This window comes from Odocoileus virginianus, chromosome 17 (genome assembly GCF_023699985.2).
Source record: "Odocoileus virginianus isolate 20LAN1187 ecotype Illinois chromosome 17, Ovbor_1.2, whole genome shotgun sequence".
NCBI classification, from domain to species: domain Eukaryota; kingdom Metazoa; phylum Chordata; class Mammalia; order Artiodactyla; family Cervidae; genus Odocoileus; species Odocoileus virginianus.
In genome coordinates this window covers 29,681,617-29,694,859 of record NC_069690.1, presented here as the reverse complement: position 1 = coordinate 29,694,859, position 13,243 = coordinate 29,681,617, and the positions used below count along the sequence as shown (strand labels likewise).

The 13,243-nt window shown below is 45.5% G+C and overlaps 1 protein-coding gene across 3 annotated transcripts in view; it reads right to left on the bottom strand.

Annotated features, from left to right (window-relative positions):
* Positions 1 to 51: 51 nt before the first annotated feature.
* MYOCD (myocardin) overlaps positions 52 to 13,243 on the bottom strand; it is an 84,560-nt gene continuing 71,368 nt past the window's right edge. For all 3 annotated transcript variants that reach the window (XM_070479124.1, XM_070479125.1, XM_070479126.1), the window contains 4 exons: positions 10,644 to 10,787; positions 9,075 to 9,203; positions 5,956 to 6,013; positions 52 to 2,758 (listed from right to left, as the gene is read on the bottom strand). In XM_070479124.1, the coding sequence (XP_070335225.1) occupies positions 2,187 to 2,758; positions 5,956 to 6,013; positions 9,075 to 9,203; positions 10,644 to 10,787 (903 nt within the window). In that variant the 3' untranslated portion in view covers positions 52 to 2,186. The remainder of the gene's footprint in view (positions 2,759 to 5,955; positions 6,014 to 9,074; positions 9,204 to 10,643; positions 10,788 to 13,243) is intronic.

Here is a 13,243-nt window from a genome sequence, read left to right as displayed (position 1 = left end):
TACATATATAATATAGATATTCCCCTCCTCCCCTCCCCACCCCCCCAGTAAGATGCGGCAGCTTTCAGAGTAGCAATCACCAAAAACACTCTGTGTTCACACATGTTAACAGGTTAACAATGGAATGACTTCTAAATCTTTTTTTTTTTTTCAAAAAGAGAACTTCTAAAATCACAACATGTTTGGTTATTTTCTCCATAAGTGCACAGTGAACAATTTTTTTTTTTTTTACAAAAGAAGAAAACAGTGCCTTAGTGATTTAAATAAAAAATAAAAACAGCGAGAGCTACCTTCTACAGCATGCAACACTATGAATCTGTGCATTAGAACCACAGTGAGCCTTAGAGACGATCCTGCAATTTAAGTTTTCAACTCCCAACAAAAGCAGGGGAAGTGGTGAGGAATGCACAGGAGACCATCATCTTTTTTTCCTTCCATCCTTTTCGACATGCAATTGTGTTTTCTTTCAGAAACGCAGATCTAAAATACTCTTTCCTTGGAACTATACTTTGTATTTACCTTTACAACATAACGAGTTCCGGTTTTCCCCAGGGCAACCCAAATCAGTGACTGCCAACCCAATGGGGGTAGGGGGAGCTTCATGACTGTGGATGGAATCATTGATTTCTTTCCTTCGATTTCTTTCTTTTGACTTCCTTTTACAGCAAGTTATTATGCAGATGGAGAATGAGTTACCCAGGAGAACCTTGACTTTCAGCTTTTTAACGTATGGTTTTATTAGCAGTAGGACAGCTGGTAAATGGATGAAATCCTCTTCTCCCAATGTTGAGGCAGAGAAAGGGAGATCTTCAAAAGAGGGGAGAGAAAGGATGGAGAATTTGAAAGAAAAGTATAAAGTGGGAGAAAGATAATGGAGGTGAACCCCTCCTTCCAATAAGAAAATAAAAAGAGAAGCTGAACTTCCATAAATAATCACCCTGTTATATGAATAGTAACCCACTGTGTTTATTCCCATCATACATGAAATGATGTTCTTTCGTGCTGTCTGCCTTATTCCTGATAACAGTTTCTTGAGACCAGAGAGATACTTTTGATTTGCTCACATGGTCATCTCTAGTCTTTGACACTAAAGGAGGTTGTGCTGGAGAATGGCAGGAGGTTTTGTCTCTCTTCTTGCTTTAGGGTTCTCTCCTGTTTCACAGTGCTCAACACCATGGCGGGGATTCCCAGGTGGCTCAGGGTAAAGAATCCACCTGCCAATGCAGGAGACCCGAATTCGATCCCTGGGTGGGGAAGATCCCACGGAGGAGGACATGGCAACCCACTCCAGTATTCTTGCCTGGGAAATCCCACGGACAGAGGAGTCTGGCGGGCTACAACCCAGGGCGTCGCAGAGTCGGACACAGCTAACCGAGCGACCGAGCACACACATCACCACGGAGACAATGACAGTGATCCGGCCACTGGTTAAGAAAGGGAAATTTCAGGTGGGGTTCTTTGGGCCAAAGGTAGGTCGGTTGTTTTCAGTGACCACATGGAGTCCTGGGTATAGGGTTGGGGTCACTGTAGGGGGTGGCTTTATGGCCAAGGGATACTGAGTTCACTTCACTTCCCTGGGAATGGATTGGTCCTGTCCCTCTGTTCTGCCTTAAGAACCTGACACTGGGCCTGACCTCTATTTTGAAAGGCGGGTGACGGAGACAGGAGAAGCAGCCTTCAGGGGTACGACTTCCATCACCTTTGAAGGACTGGCTTCTGTGTGTTCCCCAGAGAGCTTACAACTTCTTTCCACGGTAAGAGTAACAAATTCATGAGAAAAGCTTACAAAGTGACATTATGCCCCAACAGTGCCTGAAAAAAAAATACAAGCTAGAAAAAAAGGTTAGTGTTTGAAAGGCATTGGAAGAAAAATTTTTTTGCATTCTTGATCTGAAAAAACATAATTTTGAAAGCATTGCTGAAATCAATAACGGTCACTGAATGTTGGCAAATATTACACTATCCATCTATTAAAAAAAAGGCTTCTGTTTGTTCTTTCTGGTCGTCACAGAAGTCTCCATGCTTGTTTTTCATTCTCTCCAGCTCCTCCTCCCCTTCTTCCTCCTCCCTCTTCTTCCTCTCCCCCTCTTCTAGCTCCTCCTTCCTTGGGAGAATGTAAATATTTGTGGTCATGTGCTTTCCCCAGTGGGATTCCTCTTGGCCTTCCTTAGCACTTCATCAGGCATTTACCACTGCTGTAAGTGGAGGTCCATGGGGGAATTCAGATTGAGATCTGTGACATCCAAGAAATCAATGTTGAAGATGCTGGGGCCCCCGGTAGATAGGGAGCTGAAGCTTGGGGTGGAGCTGGGCGGCGTGAGGTCCAGCCACTCCATGCTTTCCCAAGGAGATTCTGTGAAGCTTAAGGGCAGCCCACTGCTGTCCACAGAGGAGGGTGAAAACTGAGTCTGCATGGGGGACAGGGGACCCGGCAGGATCTCGTGTGCATTGAAGAGGTCTTCCGCAGCCTTCCCTGAGAATCCATCCATCATCCCGTCGAAAGGGGGCTCCTCACTCCCGATTTTCAGAAGGGCGGTGTCGCTCACCTTCCCCAAGGGGCTCTGGGAATTTAATAAGACTTCCAGGTGCTCGTCGCTGTCAGCACCAAAGTGATCAAAGGAGAGCTGGCCTCCTGCGGACGCCAGTTCAAAGGCTGCCGAGGACTTGGGGAGGGCACTAGTGGGGCTTCGAGAAGACCCGGGGATCTTTGGGACTCTGTGAAGACATGAATGTTCCTCTCTGGCGTCAGCGGGCATTTCTGTTGGTAAAACACAACGGGAATTGTTCAATCGCTTCTGATCGATTGTGATCATTCAAAGATTGATCATTCAAAGATCGACCAAAGATTCATTCAAGTTTGATGAATGAATGAATGACTTACAGAAGGAGATGGCCATGCTTCCTGGGTCACGGCTCTTCACCCAGTCTCACCCCTAAACCACTCTATACATTGCAAGTTCTTCCCTTGGGTCTCTCCCCAAACCCTCTCTTGCTGGAAATTCCACTCTGCGATTATCAGACGCTCAAAGCAGGTGCTTTTACCTGCTCCTTCACTGTCACCTGGCTGCCCCTGAAGACACTGCATCCTCACTAGACCCCCACTGGGGGCTCTTTGCTGCCAGCCAGATGAGTCATCAGGTCCTTTCCTGCCACCATTGTCTGATCGTTACTCCTCCTCCTTGTTATAACTCCTCAGTGGTTTGGAAGGTCATCCTGCTCTCAATGTCCCCCCACCCACACCCCCGTCTCCTGGTCCCTCCTCCTCATCCATCAAAAACTACTGCCCGGCTCACTGCCTTTCTTCCACTTCAACTCTCCGTGACTTCAGCATCCCGGAAGCGACTTGCTGTCCAGAGGCCCCCTCTGTTCCCTGACACCCCACCCCCCTCCGTGCAAGTGATGCTGCCATTGCCACTCTGCTGGACACATTCTGGATCTTGTGGCCCCAAACACTGCATCCTCTGAAAGTTCAGTTTCATTCACCATTTCCAGCAACCTGTCCATCACCTCCCACTCTTCAAGTTCACTTCGTAAGGCCCCTCTGACAACAAATTCTCAGCCATTTTGAGTCACCCCAGTCTACTGACTCCACGATTTTGTCACCATCCATCAGCTCCTTCTGGTTTTTATTTATTTATTTATTTTGGCCACTACATGCAGCATGCAGGATCTTAATTCCCTGAACCAGAGACTGAACCTGCCTTCCTTGCAGGGTAAGCACGGCATCATAAGCACTGGACCACCAGGCAACTTCCTGGCTTTCACTTCTTTCCTTGTGCAGTCTGTACTCTTGATCCACCACTCTCATTACTCTCACATATATCCTCAATCCCCCTGCCCCTTTCTTTCATCACCCTAGCCCCTTGGAAAACCCCACACCTGGATGAATCTGACCATCTGTTTTCTCTGAGCCCTTCCAGGATTGGCTGGACTTTTAAGAAAAAATCACACAATGAAGTTGCCCAGTTCATTTTTAAATTCATGATGTCAAGCCTATAAAGTGAAAGTGAAGTCGCTCAGTCCTGTCCGACTCTTTGCGGCCCCGTGGACTGCAGCGTACCAGGCTCCTCCGTCCATGGGTTTCTCCAGGCAAGAATACTGGAGTGGGTTGCAATTTCCTTCTCAAGCCTATAGTCGGCACTTAATACCGCCTAGTAGGGGGCTTCCCAGGTGGCGCTAGTGGTAAAGAACCTGCTAGTAGTAAAGAACTGGCCATCCTGCAGTGTTGTAAGATGTAAAAGACGCAGGTTGAATCCCTAGGTCGGGAAGGTCCCCCGGAGGAGCCTGGCAGACTACAGTCCATAGGGTCGCAAAGAGTCAGACACGACTGAAGCAACTTCACACGCATAAACTCAGGCACAGAGAGAGGGTGATCCTACTGTTGTTTCTTGTGATCGATTCATCACTGTTCTTCTTTCCTGGAATTCCCCAGGTTCCACTCCCACACCCTGTTTGCAGACCTTGCCACATACTTCATTAAAAACATAAGGGTGTCTTCACTGCTATATTTAAACTGGATAATCAAGGACCTACTGTATAGCACAGGGAACTCTGATCAGTGTTATCGTGTGGCAGCCAGGATGGGAGGGGAATTTGGGGGAGAATGGATACATGTATATCCATGGCTAAGTCCCTTTGCTGCTCACCTGAAACTTTCACAATGTTGTTAATCGGTTATACCCCAATACAAAATAAAAAGTTTAAATACAAAATATAATGGTGTCTGATAGGAACCTGCTCATCTTTCCATCAAGAAACTTAACAACCATACAGACACCTGTGCCCATGTTTTTCTTCTTCCCTCTTGTTACAAGGGAGGAACTGCCTGTTTCCTTGCATGGCACCCATCTCTCTTGCCAGACAGCAAACCCCCTAAAAGTGGAGACTTTGCCTGGTTCAGGGATGGACCTAGTCTGATGCCTGGCCACTTTCTCTCTGAAACTTTCAATGCTGTCACTTAAGTGCTCAGCACTGAAGAATTGATGCTTTTGAACTATGGTGTTGGAGAAGACTCTTGAGAGTCCCCTGGACAGCAAGGAGATCAAACCAATCCTAAAGGGAATCAACCCTGAATACTCATTGGAAGGACTGATGCTGAAGCTCTAGTACTTCAGTCACCTGATGCAAAGAGCTGACTCATTGGAAAAGACCTTGATGCTGTGAAAGATTGAAGGTAGGAAGAGAAGGGAATGATAGAGGATGAGATAGTTGGATGGCATCACTGACTCAATAGTCATGAGTTTGAGCAAACTCTGGGAGATACTGAAGGACAAGGAAGCCTGGCATGCTATAGTCCATGGGGTAGCAAAGAGTTGGACACGACTTAGGGACTGAAAAACAGCAACAACTTAAGGTCTCCAATATGGAGTCTTTCCTTTTTATCCACACATTCTCCTTACATGATCATTGTCACTTGTGTGCTTTCAAATTTTAGGCACAACTATGTAACTGTTTAGAAAGAAATAAATGAATGACTTAAAAGAAGGCAAAAAAGAACACACTGATCACTGTCACTGCTTGAATGACGTGTGAACGTGAAGGGCCCATCGGTGGGAGATTCATTTTGAGGGCCCATCGGTGGGAGATTCATTTTGAGTAGACTTGCTTTACCTGCTTCCTTCTTCTCATAATTAAGAAGAGAGGGACATTGGGATTAGAACAGTAAGGGGAAATGGTTTAGCAGGAAAAACATTTAGGAAAACAAGGACCAAGCTGAAAGATGAAAACTGTTAAAACGACTGCTGAAAAGTTTTCTGAGGACAATGGAACAAAGGTGATGAGGGATCACCCTCTAGGACTTCTTTTATCTGCTCCAAACACGGACAGGAGGCTCAGAGGCAGGGACGCTCCACCCCGACACGGCTCTTTGGTCCAACTCACAATGAGCATCTGACCTCGGCCCTAAGAGTCCACACCCTAGAGCGCACACAGGGGCAGAGCATCCTGATATCTTACCTCCACTTTCAATGAGGACATCCAGGAGTTCATCCATCTGCTGGCTCCGGGTCATTTGCTGTTGCCAATTAACCAAAGGAGAACAGAGAAATTAAAACGTAGCGACTGCTTCTGTGGAAAATCATCGGAAGCAGTATGGCAGGTTTTTGAATTAGGTTTGGTTAGCAGTGTTTTTTTTTTTAATTCTGGTAAACTACAAACATAAAAATTTACCATCTTAACCATTTCAGAGTATAGTGTGCAAATGCATTAAGTTCATTCATGTGGTTGTGCAACTGGCACCACTGTTCAGTTCTGGAACTCTTTCATCTTGCAAAACTGAAACTCTGACCCCATTAAACACTAACTCCCCATCCCCTCCTCCCTACAGCTCCTGGACACCACTGTTCTGTTTTCTGTCGCTGTGGATTTGATGACTCTAGGTATCTTATATAAGTGGACTGATACAGTATCTTTGGTGCTTTCCTAATAGCTCAGTTGGTAAAGAATCAGCCTGCAATGCAGGACACCCCGGTTTGATTCCTGGGTCGGGAAGATCCGCTGGAGAAGGGATAGGCTACCCACTCCGGTATTCTGGCCTGGAACATTCCATGGACTGTATAGACCACGATGGGGTCGCAGAGAGTCAGACACGACTGAGCTGCCTTCACTTTCACAGTGTCTTTCCCTTTATGGCTGGCTTATTTTACTTAGTATAATGTCTTCAAGGTTCATCCATGTTGCAGCAGCAGTCAGAATCTCCTTCCTTATTAATTCTGAGTAATATTCATTGTGGGGCTTCCCAGGTGGTCCTAGTGATAAAGAACCCACCTGGCAATGCAGGAGACTATAAGAGACTTGGGCTCAACCGCTGGATGGGGAAGATCCCCTGGAGGAGGGCATGGCACCCCACTCTAGTATTCTTGCCTGGAGAATCCCATGGACAGAGGAGGCTGGCAGGGTATAGTCTATGAGGTTGCACAGAGTCAGACATGACTGAAGCAACTTAGCATGCAGGCACAATATTCATTGTATGTATAGAATACGTATTTCATTTATCCATTCATCCATTCATCCTTCAATGAACACTTGGGTTGGTTCCACCTTTTGGCCTTCGTGAATACAGACTAAAGGTTGGCTAAAGGTTTCGGTAGCATGTGTTTTTGGACAGGAAAACACTAAATAAAACAATCTGACACAACAAGAGAAGGGGGGAAAGGAGGCAGAATGATCCCTAGCCCAGAGTTGTTCAGAGTAAATTCAGTGGTTTGAGAAGTTTCCATTCCAGGAGATGGGCACCTCAATATATAAATAGTACGGCCATTTTTATCACTTTGAATTGACTTGGCTAAGACACAAAATAAGCCTCAACAATCAAGCATCTTTTCTGATCACAATGGCATGAAACTAGAAATTAATCAGAGAAAAAGCAATGGAAAAAAATGCTTATGTGGAGGCTAAACAACATGCTACTAAAACATGAATTGGTCAGTGATGAATTCAAAGAGGAAATTAAAAGATACATAGAGACAAAGAAAAGTTGGTTTTAGTCTAAAAGTTGGACTATAAAGAAAGCTGAGCATTAAAGAATTGATGCTTTTGAACTGTGGTGCTGGAGAAGACTCTTGAGAGTTCCTTGGAGAGCAAGGAGATCCAACCAGTCCATCCTAAAGGAAATCAGTCCTGAATATTCATTGGAAGGACTGATGCTGAAGCTGAAACTCCAATACTTTGGCCACATGATGAAAGGAACTCATTGGAAAAGACCCTGATGCTGGGAAAGATTGAAGGCAGAAGGAGAAGAGGGCAACACAGGATGACATGGTTGGATGGCATCACCGACTTGATGGACATGAGTTTGAGTAAGCTCCAGGAGTTGGTGATGGACAGGGAAGCCTGGCGTGCTGCAGTCCGTGGGGTTGAAAAGAGTCAGACACGACTGAGCGACTGAACTGAACTGAGAGACAAATGGCAATAAAAACACAAGCATGCAAAATCTATGGGATGCAGCAAAAACAATTCTTAAGAGGTAGTTCATAGGGATACCGAAATTCCTCAATAAAATAAGGAGAATCTCAAATGAAGAACCTAACCTATCATCTAAAACAGTTAGAGGGACTTCCCTGGTGGTCCAGTGGTTGAGATTCTGCACTCCCAATACAGAGGGTATGGGTCCTATCCCTGGTTGGGGAATCAGATCTCTAATGCCGTGCAGTGTGGCCAAAAAAAAAAAAAGCAACTAAGGAAGGGGGCTGGGGAAAAAAAAATTAGAAAAAGAGCAAACAAAACCTAAACTCAGCAGAAGGAAGGACATTAAAGATCAGAGAGGAATTACATAAGATAGAGATGAAATAACAATAGAAAAAATAATCAATAAATCCAAGAGCTGGTTCTTTCAAACAGTGAACAAAATCAACAAACCTTTGGCTCACCAAGAAGAAAGGACCCAAATAAAGAAAATAAGAAATAAAGTGATTTGGAACTGCCTCCCGTTTGGGTGCTGAGGATGTGGCTCCTGTTTCTCTGGCTCCCCATTGCACTTGTAGTGAACACACCTTCCCTTCTGGCTCATCTGAGTTAAGTAAACTCTGTCTGTGGGAGTCCACTTTGCCTGGCCCTCTTCTTTTCTTTTGAAACCACAAAGGATCCATTTGATATTTACAGATATCAGGGGATGGGAATGAGGAGGATAACGGCATACATGGACCTCAGTCCCTGGGATCACTGAGTTTTGAAGCGAGGAAGAACCTTAGAAACAGTTACCCCAGCAATTACTCTCATGTGTTAATATTTGAGTACGTATCTTGTGTCAGGACAATGCGATCAATACTATGTCATCCAGAACCCTTATCCAGTAGATATCGTCTTCATTTCATAGAAGAGAAGTTGAATTCTTGACCAGGGTTTGTGGCAATGGCAGCTGGCACCAAGTCTGGGCATTTGGGTGCTAAGTCAACCTCCTCTCTCTCTGCCTCACACAGCGTCTCTACACACACCACGATTCTTCACAGTGAGCATCTGGACAGTCTGCTTGTTCCGGCAGGGGAGGCAACAGAATCTACACGCGTGAAGCCACATCATATAAAACAACATGCAGTGAATCAGTCTGTTCTTCCATGAAGATCAAATCGTGCGCTTACCTGCTTCACTGCATCTTCGTAGGATGGTGGCTGAGTTATTTCTGAAACTGTGGAAGTGGACTTGGAAAACGTTGGGGACGGAATTGGAAACTTTGGCCCTGCCTTATCAGAAGAGTGCAGACCCGCCATCTGCGTGAGTAAAATGCAGAGAAAGACGATCAATCCATGCATCAGACATTGTATATAGCTCCTGTTTTAGAAACTATAGAGTCAACTGTAGAAAAAATTGATTAAAAGAAAAAGAAAAAGAGCTTGGGCTTAAATATATATCACAGAGATGTTACAGATATATATCAACAACAGGGCACATCACTGCGGACGTGATGCTGGAGGCATTTCAGGATGGGAGCCTCAGAAATTCATTTCCGTTCTCTAAAGTGCACCCTGTCTGTTGGGAGAAAGCGAGATGAGAAAAGAAAATGAAGCAAAGTGTCTATCCAGTCCAACACAAAGAGCTCCATCAACCCAGGCATTTCCACAGTAATTTACCTCTCAGCCTGTGTCGTTCCTAAATGAAAGTATTAGCTGCTCAATCATATTCAGCTCTTTGCACCCCGTGGACTGTTGCCCTCCAGGCTCTTCTGTCCACGGGATTTCCCAGGCAAGAACACTGGATCCCCCTTCTCCAGGGGATCTTGCCAAACCAGGGATCGAACCCAGGTCTCTTGGATTGACAGCAGATTCTTTACCATCTGAGCCACCAGGGAAGCCCATTTCAATCCTAAGTGAGTGTATGTGCATATATTTCTGGAGTGTCTTTTCATAAGCCAGCCCTGCGTGCTGTGAGTGTGTTCTGTGAGGGTACTCGGGACATTAGAGAGTCTCCATCCCCAAGGATGCCCTGCACTATGGCATGCAGCACTTTGGTGTCATGGCCAACTCATATCTGCCACCTTTTTTTTTTTTTAAGACTAATTTTATTTAATTTTTTTGAACTTTTTATTTTGTATTGGGGTATAGCTCTTTAACAAACAATGCTGCGGTAGTTTCAGGTGAACAATGAAGGGACTCAGCCATACACATACATGTATCCTTTCTCTCCCAAGCCCCCTTCCCATCCAGGCTGCTACATAAAAAGTCTGCCTCCTTTCTGACTACCTTCCCACTGACCCTTGCATTCCCCACATCCTGCATCTTTTACCTCTCTGAGTCTCCCGCCTGCTGACATGTGTCATCTCCTCCCTTTTCCACAGCGACTCCAACTTTCTGCACCTCTCCATTCATTTCTGAGGATCCACTATTTCTCTCATTCTCCACATTTTTTTCCCCATGTGCCCTGACTCCTATCTTCAACTTCACTGAACTTGGTCTGTTTGCCACGCTCTTTTGCAAACCTGCCAAGGCCGTTTTAGTTGTCATAATTTCTGGGATGAACCCTGGAAATGATGCCTTGGAGTACTCTCACTTATATCCGTACATCCATTTCTGTCCTTTTCAAGTAGACTTGTTTCTATCCAAAATGTCATTTCTTTCTGGTTGAACCTCAACAGTGGGGAGGTGGGGAGAGGGGCCCCAGAGAGAGAAGAGGCCAAGCTGGCTCCCAGTTTGAACCTTTCCCCAGGTGCCTACCTTTTGCTGCACACCTGGGCTTTTGGGAGAAGGTTTGCCCCCGGCACCATGACTGCTGTCTGCCGCGGCTCCAGAGAAAGGGGGGTGCAGGCTGGGAGGCTGGGGAGAGAAGCTTGGAGGGTGGCCCTCGTGTGCCCCTGAGTTCTGCGGAGAGGAAGAAGGACAAATGAGAGGGCTGGTCCCTGCCCTGGTGTCTTATCTTTCCAAACCTCCCTAAATTCCATCACCAAGGTCTCAAATCCAGCTTTGGTCATTTCACCTCCTGCTCACAAACACTCCATGGTTTCCATACATCTACCATGGAGGGTCCCCACATTTAACCAGGGTGAGTCTTCAAAATGCTCCACGGTCAAGCATTATTCATTTCCCTCTGGGAACTTACATGTGTGCATGTTCAGTTGCTTCAGTCAGGTCTGATTCTTTACGACCGTATGGACTGTGGCCCACCAGGCTCCTCTGTGCATGGGAGTCTCCAGGCAAGAATACTGGAGTGGGTTGCTATGGCCTTCTCCAGGGGATCTTTCCAACCCAGGGATCAAACCCTCGTCTCCTGTATTATAGGTGGATTCTTTACCACTGGGCCACCAGGGAAGCCCTCTGTGAGCTTAAATTCTGCTAATCCAGCCACAGCTTGTACATTTTGCTTATGCTTTTTTCACATGGAATGACTTTTTCTGGATTCTCCTCTTCCAGCTCCTCTTCTCAAGTCCAATGCCTTTGCAAGTCCTCGCAAACTCCTCTAGCCCTTCACGGTCGACACCCACTCCCCTAAGTTTCCGTGTAGCATTTAACACCATGCTGCTCAGTGATGTTATCCTATACCGCTCTTTGTTTTTTTATTTATTTATTTCTTGTCATGGAATCATTCATGTCTTCAAAGAGTGCTTTGTAAGCCATCAATTACTGTACAAGTGGTGGTTCCCCTGTATCCTTCACTTGAGCACCTTCTGGTCCAGAGGTATTTCAAGAGCTACTTTTACCTTTAATGCCGAGGACACCACACTGACACCTGTTGTCAATGAGGATGAGAATCATGTTAAATTTCAGCTCCTCCCAGAGGGCTGACTCAGGAGTGAGCATCCTTCATGTGAATGTGTTGCTCTGGTGTGTTCATAAAAATGTATCTGCATTACCCCGCCTCATACTCCCAGGATAGAGAATATTCAACGTGAAAGAGGCATACATTTTATTAATAGTATCAGATAATCCTTGGTTGTTGTGGCCCTGGGCAACTGGCTTCACCTCCCTGGGCCTTATTTTCCTCAGTAGTGAAGAGTAACAAATTGGAATTCGTAAGGCTATTTTGGAATTCATAAGGACCTCCCTGCTGGCTCAGGTGGTAAAGCGTCTGCCTACAATGTGGGAGACCTGGGTTGGATCCCTGGTTGGGAAGATCCTCTGGAGAAGGAAATGGCAACCCACTCCAGTACTCTTGCCTGGAGAATCCCATGGATGGAGGAGCATGGTAGGCTGTAGTTCATAGGGTTGCAAGGAGCCAGACATGACTGAGCGACTTCACTCACTCACTCACTCAAGGCTCTTTTGACAATTAATGAGTTGCTCACATACATACCTCTTTTAAAAAATACATTGTGATTTTTTAAAAAGATCTTATTTTTATTTTTTTGACTTATTGATAGATTGATTTTGTTGCTCTGAGTATTTGTTTCAGCACATGAGATCTTCAGTGTTAGTTGTGGCATAGGGGATTTGTAGTTGCAACTTGTGGGATCTAGTTCACTGACCAGGGATCAAACCCAGGCCCCCTGCACTGGCAGCATGGAGTCTCAGCCCCTGGACCACAAGGGAAGTCCCGTACATGCCCCTTAATACCTGGCACATGGCAGGGATCCAATTAATTTTTCTTCCTATTCCCTTCCTAATAACATAGATTTCAGAACCTTTGTAATTTTCTTTCTCAAAGAGGCTTAGACTTTTCTAATAATTTTTTGGTTTCATGGACAGAGGAAGTCTTGGATGCTCCCCTTGGTCTAGTCTTTGAACCAGATATTCTTCTGAGCCATCCCTACGACTCCCCTCATTCTGCTCCAGCTACACCAGCTTCTTTCTGATCCTGGACTATCCCACGCATGCTCCTAGAACAGGGCCCTTGCACTTCCGGTTCCTCCTTTGCTTATAATGCCTTCACCCCGAACACTTACAAGGTTTTCTCCTTTACCCCCTTCAAATGTCCCTGGCCCTTCCGTTTAGACTTCCAAACGTCTCATCTTCCTTGTCTGCTTTTTCTCTGTAAGATGTTTCATCTTCTAATATATTAAATACTTTACTTAGATTTTTTTGTTTACTGTCTATCTCCCTATGAGAATAGGGATTTTTGTCTGGCTAACTCAACACTAATCCCCAGAGACTAGAACACAGCCTGGCACACCGTAGGTAAATATTTGCACTTTACAGACCATTACTCAGAGAGAACAGTAACTTTCCCTTTGGCCCTCTTGAGGAGTTAGTTTGGCCTACAATAAAGCTTGACACCCAGGAGTGCTGGGAACAGCCCCATAAGCCAAAGCTGGACCGCAGCTTGTTTTTATAAATAAAGCTTTATTGGAACAGCCATGTGCATTCATTTACCATGTTGCCTA